Genomic DNA, 23,243 nt, shown 5'->3' on the forward strand with positions numbered 1-23,243 from the left:
GAGCTGAGCATGGCCCCATGTTCATGAGACGGAGTGACTGGAAGGATGGAGAGAAACCAAGAAATTGAGAGGAGGAAAGATAGTAAACCCAACTGGGCCCATGTATGATGGCATCACTCATGAGTCACAGAATCAGGGAGGAGAAGTATCTCTTAGGTCACAGAGCACAGAATGTCGGGGCCCCTAGAAACCCCTCCCCCAACCAACTTTATCCTTTTAAAGCTCAGAAATCAGCGCAGAGCCAGGAGAAGAACCAGGCAGCGGCTGACTGCAAACTGGGGGCTCTTTCCACTTAGCTTTGACCTTACAATTTGGCTCTTTTGATTTCTCGTAAGTATATGTTTGTACTTTTTTTCTTTTTCTTTTTCTTTTTTTTTTTTTTTTGGTCTCCTAACCTGAGGCTGGGAACATGAGATGTGTTGAATAGAAATGAATTTCAGTAAATAAATACCTTATGATCCTCACTGGATTTTGCTTCCCAGTGTGGGAATTCCTTGTAGACCACCGGGCTCTCGAGATTTTCCCCTGGGAGACTCTTCTGGGCTTTCAACAGATCTCTCCTTCGTTCTCGGGCCTCCTGCATGAGCGACAGATTCTCTCGAACTGCAGCAGGGGCTGTCTTTTCTGAATAAGTACGCTTGATGTTTCCAAAGTCTGAATCATAGTCCCCTCTCCTGACTTTAGTTCTCCCATGGAGTGAGGCCACCTTCTCCCTTTTCCCCACAGAGTTTCGGGGAGCCCAGACTTCATCCTCAAATAAGATGGCATCATGAGCAACAGGGGAAGTCTTGGGAGGCAAGCTTACTTCTATGTTTTTAATATCAAGTAAAGTGGTGTTTGCCTCAGCCCTGTAACTCCTGCATTTGGTGTTTTGTGGCTTGTTAGCAGACGCCACATCCTTTTTCTCATCCTCAGCCTGTATTTTCTTCCAGGAGTCAGAAGGTGACTGTTCAGAAAGATCAGACTGGGGCATGCCCCAGAGCAGAGGGGTGAATCTGGTGCTGGGAGCTTTCTGTCTACTCAGTTCATGAGTGGAGGACTCAGTCTTTTCCTTGCTTATTTCAGGTCCAGAAGGCGTCATGGAGCCAGATTCCTCCGGCCTGTGGTGTTGCTGCCCAGGGAGATTCACTGACTTCCTGAAACCCATATGATCCTGGGGCTCCTTCTGGCCCCTCCAGTCATACCTCTGGTGATCTGCAGAAATCCTGGTGCCTGACCTCTCCCACTGAAACCCACCATGGCTAGCAGGTACTCTTTCCTCCTTCCAGTCCCTGGGCTCACTGCCTTCTTTGTATTCAGCCATGAGGGCATCTATGTCAAGGATACTCGACCTGTAACCGTCTTCAGCTTTGGCCCTGAGTGACTCATGGGCATCACCCTGCTTCCTTCTTGTTGGGAGGTCACTGTTCTTTGATGAATATATACAATGCTCAGAAGTTCTGGAAGACCTCTTGCCTCCATCCTCTTTGGGGTCACTGGGGGTGCTGACATTTCCTGACCTTTGGTTAACTGACAAAGCATCCACATCGATCACTCTGCCATCAGCATATCTCGTCCTTCTCTCCCCAGGCAGAACTGGCTGGTCACTGGGCTTTGGGCTCTTAGAAAAACTGAGGTTTTCCTGTTCCCTCTCTTTGGCCTGCCAATTTTTCCTATCAAAATTTTCTGATGGGTCTCTGGGGTATGAAGGAGCTAACCTGGAGTTTGGGGATGATTCAGACAAAAAGCTGAGTTTTCTAGAATTATGGACACTGACTGGCTCATCTCTGTCAAGTGAAGAGGCCTTCCTATTTTCATAAACAGAACTGTCCACATTATAGTCTCTTTTATCCCCAGGGATCTGATATGTCACAGCAAAATAGGTCTCCCTGGGCTCCCGAGGCGACTCTAGCTTTGGGGCTGCATCCTGTGGCACACTCCGACTTGACTCCTTCGAATCTGGCCCGTCTTGGGTGTGCCGACTCTTTTTGAAGTAGGTGTCACTGGGGGATAGAGAGTCAGCTCGTCTCCCAAGCCTCTTGGCCGGCTCTGGGGCAAATGAGACAAATTCGTCAAACTTCACATCATGAGGCAACGTCCTCCGTCGCCATCTTTCTGCCACTTTCAGATCTACACTACCCGACTTCCTGACTTTGGCTTCCGGCTCTGGGGTTGGGGACTGGCTCCATTCACTTGCTTCACCTGTTATTAAAGGTTCTTTTCTCATGGACCTTGAACCTAAGTGTTTTCCTGATCTGAGGTCAAAGGATTCTTCTTTAGCTGTGGCCCTGGGATGAGAGCTATCTAAATAATCATGAAACTGGCTCCTGCCTTCCACTGGACTTTGAGAGCCAAGCCTGTTCATTTCCACTGAACTGACCCCCGGATGTACATTATAAGGACTTATATGTGCTGCTCTGACCACCACGGTCTCAGAGACATGGGTTGGACTTTCCCTTTCCTTGGCAATCTGCCGGGGGAACCTAGAAGCTTTTTCATCACCTGTGATCCCAGGGGCCTTGTCCTGGTTTACCAAATAGGGCTTCTCAACTATTTTGTTGGGCAGCAGGGAGCTCCCACCCAACACATTCTTGGGTTCCTGGAATTCAGACTTAGAGGTAGCTGTTTCCAGGCTCTCTCGGGCTTCCCCAACTGAACTAGAGGCTTGGGAGGGTGCCATTTTCATGTCCAGCCTACCCTGCTGCTTCATGCTCAGACCCTCACTCCGAGAGCCCTGCTTCTGAGAAGACCACTGCTTGTTAGTTCTAAGGGTCAAGGCCTGTTCCTCGGGGGCTGTCACCACAGCCTCACTGAGGATCCTTTCCCCAGTCATATGTACGATGTCATATCTTGGCTCACTTCTTTGGTGAGCGCGACTATTTCCCATTTGCTTCACAGAGGAGACATTCCATCTTTCGCCCCCGGGATGTTTTTCCAATAGGGCGGCATTAATTGGACTTTTTTCTTCATCCGGCAGGATGCTACTCCAGGGTTTCTCTGCCCACTTTGAATTCTCAGTTCTGACATTCACCTTGTCCCCCAACCCCTTCCCTAACCAAGATGTTTTCTCTGCCTCTAGGCTAGGTGCCTCGCTGCCTTTTCTGGCTGTCTCATTGGAGGATGTCAGGAAGGAACGGTCAGCCATGCGGTACCTCATCACGTTGGATTGAAACACAGTTGCCCAGACAGTCTGAAAGTCTCCATCATCTTCAGCCATGGTGGCTTCAGGCCGATGGGGCGCCACGGTGGAATCCTCTTTTGGGAAGAGGGAGCTATCTGTCTCGTTGCTGGAGCTCAATTTCCGTTCACCCTGTCCGGTTTTCTCACAGGGCTTCACAGGCTTCCACTGGTTTCTCCCAGCAGATGCTCCATTCAAATCCGTTCTGAGCAAAATGTGCCCTTCTCTGTTCTGGGTTGGGGGAGGGAACAAGAAGAGAGAAAACTTAATATTGGAGAACTCGAAAACTAAAACAGGCTCATGAGGCTAATTTAAGCAGCTTACTAGGGGCAGGTGGATGAAATCTCCTTGTTTTTAAAAGGGAGAGGCTTTCTTAAATAGAACACACTTTGGGGTACATTCAGATCTTCTCTCTAGTCATGTACTCTAGTCCACTAACTATTCAAAGTGACAGAGCAGAAAATTTACAAAATGACCCAACTCATTTCGAAAAGGTAAAAAGATGACATATAATGGTCAAAATCTGTTCATCTTTTTCCGTGGGGTTGCTTTTTTTTTTACAAGTGGGGGTTCAGTCTTCAATAAAGACCCATTATGACACTGAAACCTCTAAAGAAGAAGTTGGTCACAAGGTGGTCATGCCAACAGTTTCTTTTCGAAAAGGGCTTTAAAGACAACATTAGGCCTGGTGGGATGTCCAAAGATACTCTGTGGAGTCCAGCAGGAAAGCCCAGAAATAAGGGAAGGATTGCATGTCACAGAGGCAAGCTGATGATCTCGAAAGCCCTATCCCCAGGCGCTTTTTCAACAAGCAGAAAACAACCCCTTACTCTGAGTCAGACCCTGGGCATACGCAAGACAAGAAAACGAAGCAGGCCCTGCCCTCAGGAAGATTCCGTTCTATGGGGATTCTACTACTGGTAGATATCAACTGTAGGGTCCTCCATGCTCACCCCACCCCCAAAGATGGCAACTCTTCATGAGGGGCTGGGGTCAATGCCCTGGCACCCAGGCTTCTGGGGATGGGACGCTCGTCTTTTCTAACAAGGCTGGTCATCAGGCCACATGTCACTGAGAGAAAGGTAGGGCTTCCTGGAGCAGGGAGAATCTTAGGCTCCTGAATTATGTCTGTTTTTCTCTTTTAGGGGAGGAGGAGGGCCCCATTAGATCATTACTGTGGGGCTGACCTCAAATAGAAATGGGGCCACTAATCCCCATGCTTTGTATTGATTTCATTTCGAAATGGAATGCTAGCTATGAATTACTGTCTTTTTTTTGTGAAATATTTCCCAATTAACATTTTAATCTGTTTCTGGCCACACTCCCTGTCAAACCAGATCACGAGCTGGTGTTGTTCAGTCTTTTTTCAGTCATGTCCAACTTCATGACCCCATTTGGGGTTTTCTTGGCAGAGAGACTGGAGTGGTTTGCCATTTCCTTCTCCGGCTCATTTGACAGATGAGGAAACTGAGGCAAGCAGGGTGAAATGACTTGCCCAGGGTCACACAGCAGAGACCACATTTGAACTAAAGGAGATGAGTCTTCCTAACTGTAGGCCCACTGTTCTAACCACTGTACCACCTAGCTGCCCCAGGCTGCAAGTACCTGTTTAACAATTTATAATCTCAGTTGTCTGGGCATTAAAAGGTTAAGTGATTGGATAACAGGCAAGGTAGTATGTTAGAATGGAGAGTTGGCCTTACAGTACAGAATATCTGCGTTCAAGTCCTGTCCTTCGCCCCTGTCTCTGACTGTGAGACCTGGGAAAAGCTGCACAATCCCAGTGTTAAATATTTTTACATAATTTTTTTTTAAAGGAGAAGGGGAATTCCTAGTGTGAAAACTCTTCTTCAGTGTAAAAAAGTTCCCTAGAGATGCCAAGGGCTTTCTTAATCATCGAGCATTTATTAAATATCTACTATGTACATTGAAGCAGCTAAGTGGAGCCATAGTGGATAGAGAGCCAGGCCTGGAGTCAAGAAGCCTCATATTCCTGGGTTCAAATCTGGCGTCAGGCACTTACTAGCTGTATGACCCTGGGCAACTCACTTAACCCAGTTTGCCTCAGTTTCCTCATCTGCAAAATGAGCTGGAGAAGGAAATGGTAAACCACTCTGGGATCTTTGCCAAGAAAACCCCAAATAGGGTCATGAAGAGTAAAACTGTGCAATAACAAAGAAGTGTATACATTTAGTGTATGCATACATACACACATATATATTACATGCATACACACACATACACACACTAAGGATAGAAAGGCAAAAACAAAAGTCCCCACCTTTGAGGGGCTCACATTCTAATGTGTGAGACAACCTCAAACATGCCCATGACTTTATGTCCAGCATCACACAATCAGGCTGCGTCAGAGGAGGGGGACAGGAACCCCAGCCTTCCTCCCTCCAAGCCTGGGCCTCTATCTGAGCTGCTATATAGCCGGTCTATGTACATTGCAGAATCCCAGAATGGCAAAGGGGTAGCTGCGGACCAGTGGTGAGAGATGCTGACCCTTGAGTAAGGAAGGCCTAGTTGGATTCAGGTCCCTCCTTTGACACATAATGCTTCTGTGACTCAGGACAAGTCATTAGACCACTCAGTGCCATTCCCGAGAGAGAGACAGAGAGAGGTGTCAGAGATGTCGAAGACCTTAAAATTAATTACTCATGGAATCTAATACCTTAGAAAATAACAGCTGGAAAAAGGGCCTTAGGACACAGAACTGGCGGGTACCTTAGGCCAATGTAACTACCTCGTTTTACAGATGTTGAAGACCAGGGAGGGGGAAGAAAGGCCCCCAAGATCACACAAGAGTGGAGCATCAGGGCCCAGCCAGGGCTCCTGATTCCCAGCAAATGAATCAAAAGGTCATTAAGGCATGGTGATATTTGAAGGGGCACAGGACAACTCCAGGGAAGCTAGAAAGCAGGGCCCCTTACCTTTTCCTGGAGAAGGCTTTCTTGAGGAAGCTCACCACTCGGTGCCAGGACCTTCTCAAGTCTTGACTCACTCTCCAAAGCTGGCCTTGTGAACCTAGCATAGAAACTGGGGTTAATCTCGGAGGCTGCGAGCGAAGGTGCCATATGCCCACGTAGGAGAATTCAGGGCATTTAGCAGAATAGAAACACGACACAAAAACAGCCGGCTAAACTCTACCTCTCTCAGCTGCTGCTGGCATGAACCTGACAAAGAGAGCCTGGGATGTCACAATGTCAATCCTGCTTTACTCCAGTCAGAGTCTGGCTGGAAAAAGCCTCTGCACCAGGAGCCAGGAGGCCCAGCTTCCAGTCTGTCACTAGTTCACTGAGCGAGCATCTGCCTGTAATGCCTCAATTTCCTCACCCGTAAAATGGGCATCGTCATGCCAGTCCTCCCTAGCTTTTAGGGAAGGCTTAAGGCTACACGTGGATATTATCTCCGTCAAGGTGTTTTGGAAGGAAATGAAAACGCCACAAAGGCTATAATTACCTTTGCCAACAATAACCACTAATCACTCGGCGTGTGACCTAAGGAACAGCTCTGCCCCTCTCAGGGCCTTGGTTCGCTCCTCTCTAAAATGAGGGGGTTGGACCCCTTCTGGCTCTAAAGGTCAGCGAGGTCACCGGCTGATAGAACCACAAACAGACGTCTAGGGGTGATCACACTCATCCTGAGCGGCTCGCTTCAACTCCTCAACTGGGCAGTGGAGTCTAAAACAATGGTGACGACAAAGAATATAGTAGAACATAATGTAATGTCACGTCGGGTTATCCAACGGTGTAATGTAATGTAATATGGTGGAGTATAATACAGCATAACATAACATAATATGTGATAGGATACATGTAATATAACATAATATAGATAATATGACATCTGATTATGATATGGTATGGTATGGTTGAGAATGGTATAATATAGAATATAATTAATATAACATGATGTAATATGATATAATTAGTATAATATAATTAATACAATATAAAACCTAACACAATATATATAGCTGTTGTTTGAAATCATGTCCAACTCTTCTTGAACCCGTCTGGGGTCTTTTTGGCAGAGATGCTGGAGGGTTTGCCACTTCCTTCTCCAGCTCATTTTACAGATGAGGAAACTGAGGCCAGCAGGGTGAAGTGACTCGCCCAGGGTCACACAGCTAGGAAGTGTCTGAAGCCAGATTTGAACTCAGGAAAAGGAGTCTGCCTGACTCCAGGCCCATCACTCAATCGACTGTGCTCCCTAGCTGCCCTAATAATAAGAATAGTTAGCACTTTATACATAGCACTTTAATGTATAACATATAGCGCTTTAAGGTTTGCAAAGTGATTTACAATTATTATCTCATTTGCTCTTCACAACTACCTTGAGAGGCTAGAAACTATAATTATCTCCGTTTTACAGATGAGGAAACTGAGGCAAGCAGAGATTTTTTTTTTAAGTGACTTGCCCAGAGTCACATAGCCAGTGAGTGTCTGAAGCTGAATATGAACTTAAATCTTCCTGACTGCAGGCTCAGCACTCTAACCACTGCACCACCTGATGCCTCTTTTATAATAGAAAGGGGCACGGATGGGGGCTCAAGAACACCCGGTCTCTAGTCCTGGTTCTGCTGCTAACTACCTAGCCATGTGATCTGAGGGTGCCTGAATGCCTCCCTGCCAATTATCTTGTATCTATGTATTTATTTTGTGTATATTCAAATGTAAACATGTTGCCTCTCCTGAGAGAATGTGAGCTGGAAGCAGGGACTGTTTCATCTTTGTTTCTGCTCAGCTCAGTGCCTGGCACATAGTAGGTATTAAATAAGTGATTGCCTGATTGAATAAATGCCTGCTGAAGGGAAGGTTGCATGTACTTCCTTTGCAGCAGAGTTTAACTCGTTGAGGACAGAGCAGGGGCTATTTCTAGGTTTTCTGTCTTCCTATCCCAACAGCCTAACACAGCGCCTGGCACACAGTGGGTCCTAAGTAAATATTTGTTGATTGACTGACTTCAATTCTATTTCATCTCCTCATTATATTTATTTGCGTACATGTTCTGCTCCCCTCTCCCTAGCCATCCATGGATAGCACGTGGGTCTCATGAGTGAGAGAGGTCAAAGGTATTTAATTTATTTGTTTATTATTTATTTTTATGAGAGGCAGCACAGGCTTCTGACTCACATTGGCCTTTGTGTGACCCTGGGTATGTCCTTTGACCCCTCAATGCTCTGGGCGTTTCCCTATCACTTTTGGAAAAGACACCAATCAACATTGGTAGGGGCTTCCTCACCCAAGCCTTCCTCATGCCAATGAAGTCACAGGCCTGGTTCCCATCCTTGGTTATTTATTTATTTCTGCACATGAAACCATTATTCTCTCATACATACAACTTTTTTAAAAAGGTATACACAAAATTCAGCACTGCAGCACCCCATCTTGCTTGCCTGTGTCCCCTACTGAATCTCCTCCAGGTAGGTACAGTATTAGGTATAAATAGAAAATTATAAATTAATTATATATTATTAATATTATATTTATATTATATATTATACAGGGTGTTCCTAAAGTCTAGACACATAGGCAAAATGCATATTTTCAAGAAATGAAATGACTGAAATCTTCAACAACATTTTATTTAATTGGTATATTAACAAATAACATCTTTAACATGACTTCCATCATTTGTGATGCAAAGGTTGATGCGCTTTGCAAGATTCACGTAAACTCGATGCAGTAACTCAGTAACTCCGCATTGCCGTCAATTTCAGCACATTCACTCTTGGAAAATGAACATGAAATCATACGATGGTATATGAAGTTGAAGATGTTATCTGTTAATATTCCAACTAAAGAAAATGTTGTTGAAAATTTCTATCATTTCATTTCTTGAAAATATGCATTTCTGCCTATGTGTCCAGACTTTAGGAACATCCTGTATATCATATGTATATATTATTATATTATACTATATTTATATATAATTACATATGTATATACTTGTATAAAATATTAAAGTATTACAGTGCCCACCTTACAGATGAGAAAACTGAGGCACAGGCAATCATGGGCTCAAAGCTCTAGAGCTAGAAGGAAACTCACATACGAAACTGGAAACTCTGAATTGGAAGGGACTCTATCTCATTTATGTCTATATCTTCAAATGGGACTTTACATATAGTAGATACTCAAGAGAAAAGGATGGTAGATAGTAAGGCAGGAGTTTCGGAGTCATCTCATACTGGCAGGGATGTCAGAGAACACTGAGTTCGCCCCCCCACCCCTTCATTTTATAGAAAAGGAATCAGAGGCCAAGAGAGGTCAAGTGATTTGCCCAGGGTTACACAGTAAGTTTCTGAGGCATGATGTGAACTCGGGTCTTCCTGACCCCAAGCCCAGCACTTTATCCACTAAGCCTGTGAGACTCCTGGAAGAAAGGCAGTCTCTACTTACACTTTGGTCAAGTCAGCAGACAGGGGCCTAGCCTGGAAGGACCGCCTCCTGCTCTCACGGAGCACCTCGGGGCTCTCCACCGTCCACTCTTTGATTCGGTCCTGGACCTTCACACCGCCTCTCTCCTTCTCGGCAGCCGGAGCGGGAGCCTCAGTGCTCGACCGAGGCGAGAAGCTTTCTGAGCCAAAGAGAGTGACTCGCTTTTTGACGCTCCCCCTTGATACCCACTCTCCCCCTCCAGGGCTGTCTCCTTCGGTCAGCCTCCCATTCCCCTCAGCTGCTCGGTTTTTTCCCTCTGCAAGTCCCGGACTTTTTTCTGATCTAAGCAAAGAAACTGGTCCCTCGACCTCCTTGTGATCTGGGTCCCTCTCCTGTTTGGCCTTCTCTTCCAGGGGGCTCCACCCTTTTCTGACCGAGGACTCGGCCAGGTCTGTAGATGTTTCAGAGGAACAGGCCTCCATCGACCTAAAGATAATTTTCTGACTCTGTTCCCTAACTTTGTTTTTCAAGTCTGGGACATTCAAACCCTGTTCCTTCAATCTCAACGTAGGCTTCAAGGGTGTAGCCTTGTCCAATGGCTCTGTCCTCTCTTCTCCATTCCCTCTGTCACTGGAACCCACACTCAGCCCTTTCTCCTTGCTCATCTCCACAGGACTGCCAACCTTCTTAGAGAGGATGTCCTTATTTTCAAACCTGGCCGTGAGATCCACAGACAAGGGCCGAGGTTTCCGGACCCATGATTTCTCTGGGGGAGGAGGTGGCACTTTCCCCCCGGGGGTTTCTAAAGGGCTGGGCTTTGGATTTTGGAGAGACTCGATGAATATAGCTGAGACAGGCCTCCGCTTGGCCCTTGGCCAGGCCTCTGAGGATGGGTGGCCTCCTTCATTCTTGATGCCAGGGGATGCCAGGGGCTCCTTTTCCTCCCCTTTCTCCCAAGATTTCAACACAGCCGGCCTTTCGTCAGAAGACAAAGACGCCTGCCTCTGGAGAGTCCCTGCAGGTTTCCGAGGTGGTACTGCAGGTTTGGCCATAGTCTCGGTCTTGGAACTGGGCAACTGTCCTTGGAGCTGGGTCACACTGTCTACCTTTTGCTCCTTACCCGTCCACTTTCCAGAGCTGGGATCTGCCTTGGACTTGGCAGGGCCAGCCGTTTCAAAAAGAATGATGGTGTTTTGGCTGTGCATGGTTTGGGGCAGGGGTTTATTACAGGGCTTTATTACATTTGGGCTCAGGCCTCCCCCCTCATCCATCATTGGTTCAACCAAGGAAGGCATGTTTTCATCCAAAGCCTTAGCAGCAGATGAGTCCTCAAACTTGCTATATGTGAGCGGCCTGGTAGTGAGAGTGCCAGGCTTGACGGATGTGATGGGAGATTTCACATTTGCAAACATATCCAAAGGGTTCTCCTTAGAAAATGGTCTGGGGGAAAGCCGAGGCATAGGGAGTGCTCTCGATGGAGTCCCAAGATTCCTCGACCCTGCCAACACCATCACTGGAGAAGAGGCTGGGGCCTTGCTGACAGGGTGATAGTAGGTCGTCTGCAGTTTGTCATCCTTGGCGATCTCATTTAAATTGGGAACAGACGTTAGGGACGCTAGTGGGCTGACCTCTACCCTCGTGGCCATGGTCACCCTTAGAGAGCCATCTGTGCTAAGACATCCCAAAACAAAGCGGCGACCACTGCGGAAACAAGAGAAATTAACGTTAAGAGTTAGCAGGGGGCAGGACTCAAGTTCACAGCAATGCCCCCCCACCCCCTCCACCACCACCTCTAGGCTTGGAATCAGGAGACCCGGATTCAAATCTCTCCCGGCGTACTTACTGGCTGTCACAGCCTGGGCAGGTCAACTCTCCCCTCCTAGAGATAATCACGCACGACTTAGACTTCTGTAACACCTTCAAGGTTTACAAACACTTGCTGTCATTCAGTCGTTTCAGTCGTGTCTGACTCTTCACGACCTCATTTGGGGTTTTCTTAACAGAGATACTGGAGGGGTTTGCCATTTCCTTCTCCAGCTCATTTTACAGATGAGGAAACTGAGGCAAACGGGGTGAAGTGACTTTCCCAAGGTCACACAGCTAGTAAGTATCCGAGGCTGGATTTGAATTCTGGTCTTCCTGACTCCAGGCCCAGCGCTCAATCCACTGAGCCACATCACTGCCCTTATGTGAGGGTTTTAGCGAATTTAAGAAACACAAGACAGTGCCTGGAACACATTTGACACCTCGTCTACAGAGGTTCCAAGAACGAATAAGAGAATAAGGGAATAACATGCTCTGGTCAGACCATGGCCGGAGGGCTGTCTTCCATTCTGGGTGACCATGTGGGCAAAGTGGAGAAGGTTAGAGGGTCATAGAGAGGAGGGGAGGCAGCACAGCGGTTAGAGACTTGGAATCACGAAGACCCGGGTTTCAATCCTCCCTCAGGCACTTAGTAGCTGTGTGACCCTGACCAAGTCATTTCCCTAGGTCTGCCTCAGTTTCCTCTTCTGTAAAACAGGGATAACAGCACCTACTTCCCAGGGCTAGTAGTAGTAGCAGCAGTAGCAGTCGTTTCCGTTGCTGTTGTTGTTGACAGAGCCAGGATGGACCCCAGAGGCCCCCGAGTCCAAACCTCTCCCCTGAGTCCCACAGAAGGGGTGACTTGCCCCAAGGTCACACAGGTAAGGAAGGAGTAGGAACAAGATTCAAATGTAAATGCTCTGATTCTAAATAGAACATTCCACCCCCTAAGGCAGGGAGGGCATGAGGGGCAAGGCAAGCCTTGGTCTCCAAAGTCAGAATTAGATGGGGGGTGGGAGGGAACGTTGGGCTCGATGACCTCCTGGGTCCCTTCCAACTCTGCTGGGAAGAAGGCACCTGAGGCCACATGTGGCCCCTCTAGGTCCTCGGGTGTGGCCTTTTGACTGAGTCCAAGTTTTATAGAAAAAACCCTTTTATGGAGGGGATTTGTTTTGGGAAGTTTGGATTCAGTCAAAGGGCCGCACTTGAGGACCTAGAGGGCTACATGTGGCCTTGAGGTTCGCCAGCCCCAGTCTAAACAAATGGCAGCTATTCATCCATTTGGCATTCTTTACCAGCCGGGAAAAGCTCTGCTTGAGTGCTCAGGGAAAATCCTCCCCTTGTGGCATCGCCCCAGTCACCAGGCATGACTATTAGCCTCTATGGTGCCAAGACAAGCATTTATTAAGTGCCAGCTAGGTGACACCAGCATGCTCTGAGCTGAGGCTACAAAGACAAAAAAGAGAAGGCTGTCCCTGCCTTCTAGAAGCTGACATTCTATCTCGGGAAACACGGTACTGGCTGTGTGGTCCTGAGTAAGTCACTTGGCTGTTTCTCCGTGCCTCAGTTTCCCCATCTGCAGAAGGAGGGAACTGGACTTTGTGGCTTCTAAAATTCTTTCCTGTTCTTAGTCCATGATCCTACGATCTTAAGTACATATTTGAGCATATGTATGTGGTAGATAGACAGATATAGATATGTATATATATGCAGAGACATATACGTATATTTGTGTATACATATACATAGATACATACGCTCAAATGTCATATATATATATATATATATATCCCTACAATTGTCTAGTACTATTTCATAGACACATTACATATGATAATATATAGTATACTGTATATGTGATAGATAATATATATTATATATAATAGTAATCTGCTATAATAGATCATAATACATCATTATCTAAGAGTAATATGTTGTAACATAATAGAGTTATCCCTCTCACATCATGGGGGTTTAGGGCACGGCACCCCTGTAATCTAGAATATCTGCATAAAATCTTTTGGCCCTCCCCTTGCACGAGAGAAGAAGTCTGAATTTTTTTTCTTTTTCCTTTGTGGTATGGAGTGTTTACAGTACCTCAAAAGACAAAATATGTTGGTATTACACAATGCTATACATACAGTTTATGCATTTCTGAGTTCCTAAACTTTTTCTGTGTCATCTGCTGGCCTTTGCGTGTCACCTACGGCTTCCACAAAACTCACCCAAAATTCCTATTTAATTTCTTATGCCCACCTGCGATATAGCAAAACCATGATGGGGAAAGGCGCAATGTGGCAGGGATAACTGTATATTGTGTCTATATTGTATGTATGATAATAATATATTGCATATATAATTGTATATTATATCTATAATAGATGTAACATAATAAAGTATTATTGTAGATACTAAGCCTAATATATTATTTATAATGTATATTGTATATTACATTCATATGTTTTCTGCTATATATTCTTATTATCTATCATTTTGTAGCTAATATAGATAAAATGTGTGTGTACATACACATATCTATGTATGTACATAAATGTGAGTGTGTGTGTGTGTGTGTGTGTGTGTGTATACGTATATGTGTGTGGTATATACATAATAACCAACACCAGATAATTTCAGGGATCCTAGCAGCTGGGGGAATCAGGAAGCTTTCCTGGAGAAGGAATGCCTGGCATGTACTTCCCTCTCACCTCCTGGCCTCAGAGAGTCCCTCTCTTCCTGTAAGATGCAGCTCAGACACTATCTTCACATGAAGTCTCTTCTGATGCCCCCCATGTTAATGCCCTCCCTACTTCCCAAACCCCCTGGAATTTAATGACTTAGTAAATATAAGTATTTGTTCACTTTCTGCATAAATATGCATATTATATAATAACATAAATAAAATATAAAATAAATAATCTAAATAAAAGTGCAGAAATATGCAGCATATATACTTGTGCATGTACCTATCCTGGGAAACACTACACTAGCTGTGTGACCCTGAATACGTCACTTGGCCTGTCTATGCTTCAGTTTCCTTATCGGTAAAAGGAGGAAAGGAGGGAATTGTATTGCATGAGTCAGTTCCATGTCGTCTCTTTCATTACGCTGTAAGTTCCTTAAGAGTTGGGAAGGTTTCATTCTCTGTTCTTATATCTATTATCTATTATATACATATATAATATATATAATGATCTTACATCTATTAGGGCAGGCGCCTAATAAAATACCTGTTAATTGGCTTATTGATTGAGTCGAGCCTTGAAAGAAGCTAGAGATTGGCAGAGGTGGAGGCAGGTGAGACGGGAAGCAGTCCAGGCATAAGGCAAAATACCATATTACGTTTGTAAAGGGAGGTCACTGCACCCATCTTTTTCAGTCACTGGTGTGTACACGTCCTCCTTCCCCTCCCCACTCTCTCCAGAGGACTATAACTTCTTTGAGGGCAGGCACTATGCCTCATCTCTCTTTGTATCTCCGCTCAGAATCTAGCAGGTGTGGAGGAGGGCTCTGAAGCTTGGTAGACACCCACCTGTCTTCCAATCACTGTGTTCTCACCTTTTCTTTCTGAAAACCTGAGCTCAAATCTGGTCTGGACACTTACTGGCTGAATGACCCTGGGCAAGTAAGTCTCTTAACTTCTGTTTGCATCAGTTTTCTCAACTGTAAAATGGGGACAATAATCTCACCTTACCTCCCAGGGTTATTGTGGAGATCAAATGAGACAAATTTGTAAAGTGCTTTTATAGTACAGTGCCCAGCACACAGTAGGAGCTTAATAAATACTTGTTTCCTTACTTCTTCTAGCAGGTAGGTTGTAGAAATTCCTCATATCTTCACTATTTGTGGGGAAAAAGCTCTCATTGGTTCAATTGAGTTCAATCAATAAGTATTAATTAGGTACCTACTATGTGGCAGGCCCTGGAGATACAAACACTAACTAAATGTTGTGTAATCTGAATGACCAAGATTGGTCTCAGAGAAGAGCTGGAAAAATGCACTTTCCCTCCCCCACCTCATTCTTTACAGAGGTGGGGGACCACAGAGGTGAAATGTTGCATATACTGTGGTTCCCAGCTCTGATGAGTTTGATCCTTGTACTGAACTTCCTTCTTCCTCCCTTTCCCAGTTGCTTCCCTTACTCCTTCCCTCCTTTCTCCTTTCCTTCCCTCCCCCTTTCTTTCTCCTCTCCCTCTTTCCTTCCTTCTACTTAGCTACAACATATAGCTTAATGGGGAGGGGAGGGAGATATTGGGAAATGTTATCAATAGCTTTTTAAATAGAAAAGAAAGAAATTCTAATTGGCATCTCTGCCATTATGAGGCTTTCTCTCATTCATGATCTCAGCTGGTGCCCACAGTAAGCCCACGAGCACAGAAGCCTAGGATCTCAGAGTTCGAAGGAACTTCAGAAGCCATCTGGTCCAACCATTCCTGAAGAATCCCTTCTACAATGTCACACACATTGACTCACACACTCACTCTCACATGCATTCACACACACAGCACTACTTAGCACAGTGCCGGGCGGGCGCACAGTAGCCATTTAATTATGTTCATTGTAGTGTATGTACACACACATACTCTCCTACACACACACACACACATAGACACACACACACAGACACACTCACACCCCACACATATCCACACACTCATACCCATACATACACACGTTCACACACACCACACATTTGCACACATTCACATTCACACACTCACATTCACACACATATATACTCTCAAATATATACACACATATATACACATTCACACTCATACACACATTCACACATACATATATACATACTCTCCCTCTTTCACACACACACACACACACACACACACACACACACACACTCATCCAGTCTCTGCTTGAAGGCCTCCAGGGGGGAAGAGTCCATTCTACTTTGGAGCAGGTCTGTCTGTCAAGGAATTGGTTTAGGGTCTCCCCACCCTGACCTCAAGCCTAAATGTGCCTCCTTTGCCACTTGAACCCACTGTTCCTGGTTCTGCCCCAGGGGCTGGGCAGGACAAGATGAAGCCCTCCTCCACACACTTGACCATGGCCGGCATGTTCCCCCTGAATCTCCTATCATGTACATGAAGCTGGCAGGAAAGGGTTTTTCATCTCCTCTTGACTAGAGAGAGGAAGTGACTTTCCCCATCTCACTTTGACTCATTTCCGAGCTGTACTTCTATGAAGCTGGGCTTCCCAGCTAGGCTGCCTCTGTATCCATCCATAGGGATGTACATAAATTCTTAAGTGTAGACTAAAAAAAAGATCATTCCAGAATTACACAACGTGGGAGGTGTGGCTAGACAGGTGTTTTACTGAAAAAGATCTGGCAATCCTAGTGTCTCACATACTCAAAGTCCCTCGTGTGAAATGGCATTTCAAAACACTAATGAAATCTTGGCCTGCCTTAAGAGAGGCATTATGCCTGGGCCTACATACTTCCTAGCTATGTGAGTCTAGGCATATAATTTTAACTCTGTTTGCCTCAGTTTCTTCACCTGCGAAATACGATGCTACATAAAATATGATGATAACAATCGCACCTATGTTGTTGTAAGGATCCAGTGAGATCATACAGACTGTTACAATAAGATCAGTGCTAGCAGGCACTAAATAAATGCTTGTTTCCTTCTCCCTGTCCCCTAGGACACGGATAATCCCATCATGCTCTGCACCCTGGGCAAACTACACCTAGACTACGGTGTTCCGATGCCAAATTTTAGGAAGGCCAACGGTAAGCTGCAGAGCACTGAGGAGCAACCATGTGTGAGGGGAACTGGGTGCCGTGTCCTTGGAAGATCAATGGAAGGAAACAGGAATATTCAAACAGGAAAAGACATGAGGAGGCCATGGCCATTGTCTCCACATATCTGAAGGCCTGTCATGTAGAATCGCACGAGATAGCACGTGTAAATGCTAATTATTATTCTCCATGAGAGACGATTCAATTCAACCAAGAAGCGTTTATTAGGCACTTAATATGCACCAGAGACTGCTGGACCTTGGTGTTGCAAGCACAGAACCATGGAAACCTCTAGCATCTAATCTAGAGCTGGAAGTTGGCTACAAGTTACAAAACAGCGAATATTGCCTTGAGGCAAGGCCAAGACCCCTGACATAGGCAGAATGAGATGCCTTCAGAAGTAATGGGTTCCCCCCCCCCCCAGCTCCGGGAGTTTAGCACAAGGACTGAGTGACTGTTTCTTGGGGGTCAGTAGAGTCACCACATTTGGGTTGGTTGTCCTTCATTCTCATTCTTGGTGGTACTAGATTGGGGATTCTTGCTTAGGCCCAGGTTGGACTCAGTGGCCTGTGAGGTCACCCTGAGATTCTGCCAAGCCCCGCAAGACCCTTCCCTCCTGGCTTTTGTACAGAAGGCCCTACACCATCACACCCCTCAGACCCTGACTCATACAATGGCCTTCTGGAAAGCAACACAGAACAGACCTTGTCAGGAAGAGGAAAATGGACAAACAGCATATGGAGCAGCACACACAGACTGCGTCCCACCAAGCATCAGAGGGCACATCGAGACGCGTTCAGGGATGGGAACAGGGGGAGGATCTTCAGTAAGGTTCTCCAATTCAAGGCGGCCTTTGGGCTGCATGACAGATGGCAGCTGCCCAACACAGCAGCTCATTCATTTTCAGGCTGACCTTTCTGTGTCTCAATGCCAAGTGTCCCGAGCTAGAAAAATGGGAGGATTCAAAAGTAGGGTGGGGAAGTGTTCTGGGCTCAGGGCCAGAAGATCTAGATTCTCGTTCCAGCTCTACCACTCAATGATGGACAAGGGTACTTCACTCCCTGAATCTCAGTGAACTCGTCTGTAAAAGTGGAAATTAATAAGGCAGTGGAATGTAATATCTCTCAGCTCACCCAAGTATAAATCCTGTCTCTGACACTTATTACCTGTGTGGACTATGGACAAGTCACTGAATTTCTCTGAGCTTCATCTGTAAAATGAGGAAAACCAGCAGCTCCTACCTTACAGGGTTATCATGAGGCCCAAATGAGGGAATTACATAAAGCGCTCTGTAAATTCCAGAGAATTCTAGAAATGCCACTTCCTGTTCTCATCAACCTTCACTATCTTCAGTCCCTACCCCTTCCAGCATCAAAGAGGAGACCCCAAGAGCGTTAAGAGCTATAAAGCATCCTTCATAAAAAGCAATATGACAAGGAAGAGGGGATGCTGGACTTGGGGTCAGCAAGACCGGAGTTCAAATCCTACCTCAGCCACCTATGAGCTGTGTAACCCTGAGCAAATCACTTACTGATTTACCGAACCTCTGCGAGCCTCAAGTTCCATGTCTGGAAAATGAGGTCATAATAGTACTGAACCTCACCAAGTTATTATGAGATGATTTATGTAACGAGCTTTGTAAAAGGTAAAGTACTCTGTCAACATTTGCTATTTTCATTGTCACTGTCATCCGCGTTACATCCACAACAATATTATTATAATTAATCATAATAACAATAATTCTAAGTAGAGGAATACGGGTGTGAAGCACATGCAGACCCAGTTAATGTGGTGTCTAGTTTTGCTGAATTGTTTTTATTTCTCCTCCTTATTCTTTGTTACGGGGCATGGTTCTCAAGGTATATAGAAAGTAAGGAGACATAAAAACAAAAGATAGCAATAAAATTAATTTTTATAATTATTATTCAAGTGTTTCCCAGTTTATATGACTCTACATTTTTTTACATGCACATAGATTGTACATGTTGTCTCTCCTTAAAGGTTGCAAGCTCCTTGAGGGGAGGACTATGTCATTCGTCTTTGTTGCACACCGCAGGGCCTGGCACACAGAAAGTCCTTAAAAAATGTTGATTGATTAATACCAAGGACTAATACATAGTAAGTGCTTAATAAATGCTGATTGATTAATACCAAGGATTATAGTAAGTGCTTAATAAATGCTGACTGATTAATACCAAGGACTAATACATAGTAAGTGCTTAATAAATGCTGACTGGTTACTACCAAGGATGAATACGCAGTAAGTGCTTAATAAATGCTGATTAATACCAAGGACTATAGTAAGTACTTAATAAATGCTGATTGATTAATACCAAGGACTAATACACAGTAAGTGCTTAATTAATGCTGGTTGATTAATACCAAGGACTAATACACAGTGTTTAATAAATGCTGCTTGAGATACATAATAAGTGCTTAATAAATGCTGGTTGATTAATACCAAGGACTAATACACAGTAAGTGCTTAATAAATGCTGGTTGATTAATACCAAAGACCATAGTAAGTGCTTAATAAATGATGATTGAGTAACACCAAGGACTAATACACAGTGCTTAATAAATGCTGATTAATACCAAGAACTAATACATAGTACTTAATAAATGCTGATTGATACTGAGGGTTATAGTAAGTGCTTAATAAATGCTGATTAATACCAAGGACTAATACACAATAAGTGCTTAAATACTTTACCTACCCTCATTGGTGGGGAGGGGAAGGGAATAAGCATTAATATGGTGCCTACTGTGTGCCAGGCACTGTGCTAAGCACTTTACAATTTCTCATTTGATCTTCACAACAACCCTGGGAGATAGGGGCTACTATGATCTCCATTATAAAGATGAGGAAACTGAAGCAAACAGAGGTAAAGTGACTGGCCCAGGACCACCCAGCATTCAGCATCAGAGGGCACATTTGAACTCACGACTCTATGACTCAAGGCCCAGCACTGTATCCACTCCGCCACCAGCTGCCTCTGGCATTATCATCAAAGGAGAAGGCACCTATTGGGCAGAAATAGTGACTGAAGTCTCGACATTCTGTCCCCTGCCCAGTCTCCTTACCAGTAGAGGCAGGGCCTGGGTAACCCTTCTCATTGTGAACATGGGCATCTCCTCACTCCCGCTGCAGATGGGAGACAGGAAAGGGGCTGTGTCATCCGTCTACGTTACAGCAGGCCTGGGGACAAAGAAGAAAAATTCAAAATTCTGGAACTTCTTCATGACCTACAGCCAGACAGACCCTCAAAAACTTGAGGGTTCTGTCTTCATTCACCCCACTAACTGAGGCCAAGATCCCTCAAGAATTTGCCCACAAGACTTTTTGGCAGAAGAGCCCTGGCCTTGGGATTCCAAAGACTCAAGGAAGCACCTAGCCCTCACACTACCATTCACTGGTTCCTTGACCTCAGTAACTCAATCCCCTCCCAGAGGCTGGTTCTTTAGGTAGAAAATGAAAAGAAGGTAGGGGACGGCTGATCAAAACCTGGTCTAGAACTGCAGCAGAATACAGGCCTAACAGTCCCGAGAAATGAAAGCGATGAGGAGCTCAGAGAATCACAGGAAGATTTCTATGAACGGATACCAGGTGTTGTGTCAAGCTCAGACAGACAGAGTAGCCACTAAACAATACATCTGGGTCTCTGCAAGCACATATTGGCTTAGAAAACCACAAAGTAACATTATCTATGTTCTATTACATATTTATATATTCTATTTAAATATTACATATTTATATATTCTATTACATATTTATTTTGTTAAATATTTCCTAATGAGGGCAGTGTGTCTGACATATACTCTATACAGAGTATAGAGTGCTGAACCTGGAGTGGGGAAGACTGCTATTTATCTCTACTTACTTCAGTTTCCTCTTCTGCAAAATGAGGATAATACCAGCACCTACCTCCCAGGGTGGCTGTGAGGTTGGAATGAGATATCTGAAAAGGTCTTAAGAGGATCTATAAAATGCTAGCTATTATCCTGGGCACATCACTGGACTTTCTGGGTCTCGGTTTCCTCGTCTGCAAAATGAAGGGGTTGGACTAGACAGCCTCTGAGATTATCCCAGTCCATTCACTGCTACTCTGACTCTAGTCCAGAACCACACCTGCTCACACGCAGGTCATTCAGTTGGTCAACAAGCACTTGTTAATTAGTAGTGCGTTATTAATAATGAGTCAGGAACGGAGCGATACCCAGGTCCTTGGCCCCAAGATGCTCACACTCTCCTGGGGGATGTGTTTTCTCCCCTGGCCAATCCACCTCACCTATCACCACCACACTAATCTTCAACACACCAAAACCCTGCTCAGAAAAAACCTTCATATATAGTCAATGACCCCCTGTTTGGCACCCAAGACCCTCTACGTTAAGATCACTGGACCCATCTAATTTTATTTTCTATTTTTAGGACACGTAAGGTCGTCTTACTCTTATAAGGGCCTAGTCCACACCCTCATCACTCATGAGAATGCCTCATGGAACAACAGGCAAAAGTACTGCAGTGGGACTTAGTTATCCTGGGTTCAAATTCTAGCTCTGCCATTTACTAGAGCCAGCGAGGTACACTGTGGATAGAGCATCGAACCTGGCATCAGCAAGATCTGAGTTCAGATCCAACCTCAGACACTTACTGGTTGTATGTGTGACCCTGGGCAACTCACCTAACCTATGCCTGCCTCAGTTTCTTCATCTGTAAAACGGGGGTAATAATCATCATAATAGCCTCTACCTCCCAGAGTTATCCTGAGGATAAAATGAAATATCACTGTAAAATGCTTTTAAAAGGTAATGTAAATGCTAACATTTATTACCTAAGTATCCTTGGGCATGGTACTTAACCTTTTGAGGCCTATATCTTTGTCCACCTGGAAAAACGAGGGGGATGGAGACGGTTTCTAAGATCCTTTGCAGTTCTAAGGCTCTGACCTCTCTGGGTCCCTCACGTCCCTGTGTTCTCTCCTCTCCCAACCAGCCTCCAAACAATGCCACAGAGATATTCCTAAAACTCCAGCCTGACCATGCCAGTCTCTCCGCCAGAAACGGTTCCCAATTGCCTCGGGGATAAACTACACACTCCTCCTCTGTGTGGCACTTAAAGCCTTCATGATCTGGCCCCAGCTTCCCTCTGCACATTTATTACATGCTGCCCTCCTTCATTAACTCTCCAGGCCAGCCACACTGACCTATTTACTGCTCCTCATAAGTAACATGCCATCGATCACCTTATCACCCTGCTGCCTACACTTGGGCCACCTCGTCTGGTCTCCATCATCTCGCCTCCAGTCCAACCGCAAGGCCTCAGCTCTGCTAAGTGAGAATGTCAGGCCTTTTAATTCCTGGAACTAGGTTTCCATCTCATTTCCTAGCCTTCTGCACACCATCCCACCTGCTCCACTTAGAACATGGAATGTCAGAGCTGGGAGGGGCCTTAGAACAGAGAATGTTAGGGCTGGGAGGGATCTTAAAAGTCAGCTACTTCAACCTGCTGGTTTGACAGATGGGGAAACTGAGGCCCAGAGAAGGGGCAATTTGCCCAGAGTCATGAGTCGAAAAAGTTAGAGAATCATGGTTGGAGTCCGATGCCCAGTTACCAGAGCACGATCTGGAAGGTCCTGGAATTCTGAAGACCAGAGATGCCCTGTGAGCATCCCCAACCACCCCCATCAGCTAAAGGAAATACCAATACTCCCACAGAACAAAAGGAAAACATCTATTCAAATATGGAAGAGTTTGGCAGTTCTGATACTTCATTAATTCAATCAGCTGCTGACCATCTCTCAGAATTAATGATGCTCTCTCCCATTCAACTCAATGAGCCCAGCAGTGACCTAGGCAAACACCACCCAGGACGCCTGTCTCCACTGAATGGTGTGCTTTGTAACAACACCATCTGTCTGAAACAGTGGCCAAGTCCCATCCTGTTTTGGTTCCTCCTGGAGCCAGGGGTTCAGGCCTCTTAGCGAATGACCTAAGTTCCCGAGCTCCATTTCCCAAATCGGTAAATCCTTCTGATACACAATCAGCTGGGAGAAAAATATCAGGGCCAGAAGATTTCTGTTTGCACATGGCTTTGCTTCCTCTTTCCAAGCTGGCAGGGTTTAGAAGAATT

General features: G+C 45.3%; 1 protein-coding gene across 2 annotated transcripts in view; it reads right to left on the bottom strand.

Moving 5' to 3' along the window:
• Positions 1–23,243, bottom strand: part of KIAA1671 (KIAA1671 ortholog) — a 224,157-nt gene that overhangs the window by 140,481 nt on the left and 60,433 nt on the right. Inside the window, exons 2-5 of one of the 2 annotated variants that reach the window (XM_036758501.1) lie at positions 20,195–20,309; positions 9,568–11,247; positions 6,094–6,187; positions 452–3,388 (exon numbers count right to left, since the gene is read on the bottom strand). In XM_036758501.1, coding sequence (XP_036614396.1) covers positions 452–3,388; positions 6,094–6,187; positions 9,568–11,192 — 4,656 coding nt within the window. In that variant the 5' untranslated portion in view covers positions 11,193–11,247; positions 20,195–20,309. Of the gene's footprint in view, positions 1–451; positions 3,389–6,093; positions 6,188–9,567; positions 11,248–17,814; positions 17,862–20,194; positions 20,310–23,243 lie in introns of those variants that run through there. The other variant, XM_036758509.1, reaches the window with a different exon arrangement.

The sequence above is a fragment of the Trichosurus vulpecula genome, chromosome 1 (assembly GCF_011100635.1).
Source record: "Trichosurus vulpecula isolate mTriVul1 chromosome 1, mTriVul1.pri, whole genome shotgun sequence".
NCBI lineage: Eukaryota > Metazoa > Chordata > Mammalia > Diprotodontia > Phalangeridae > Trichosurus > Trichosurus vulpecula.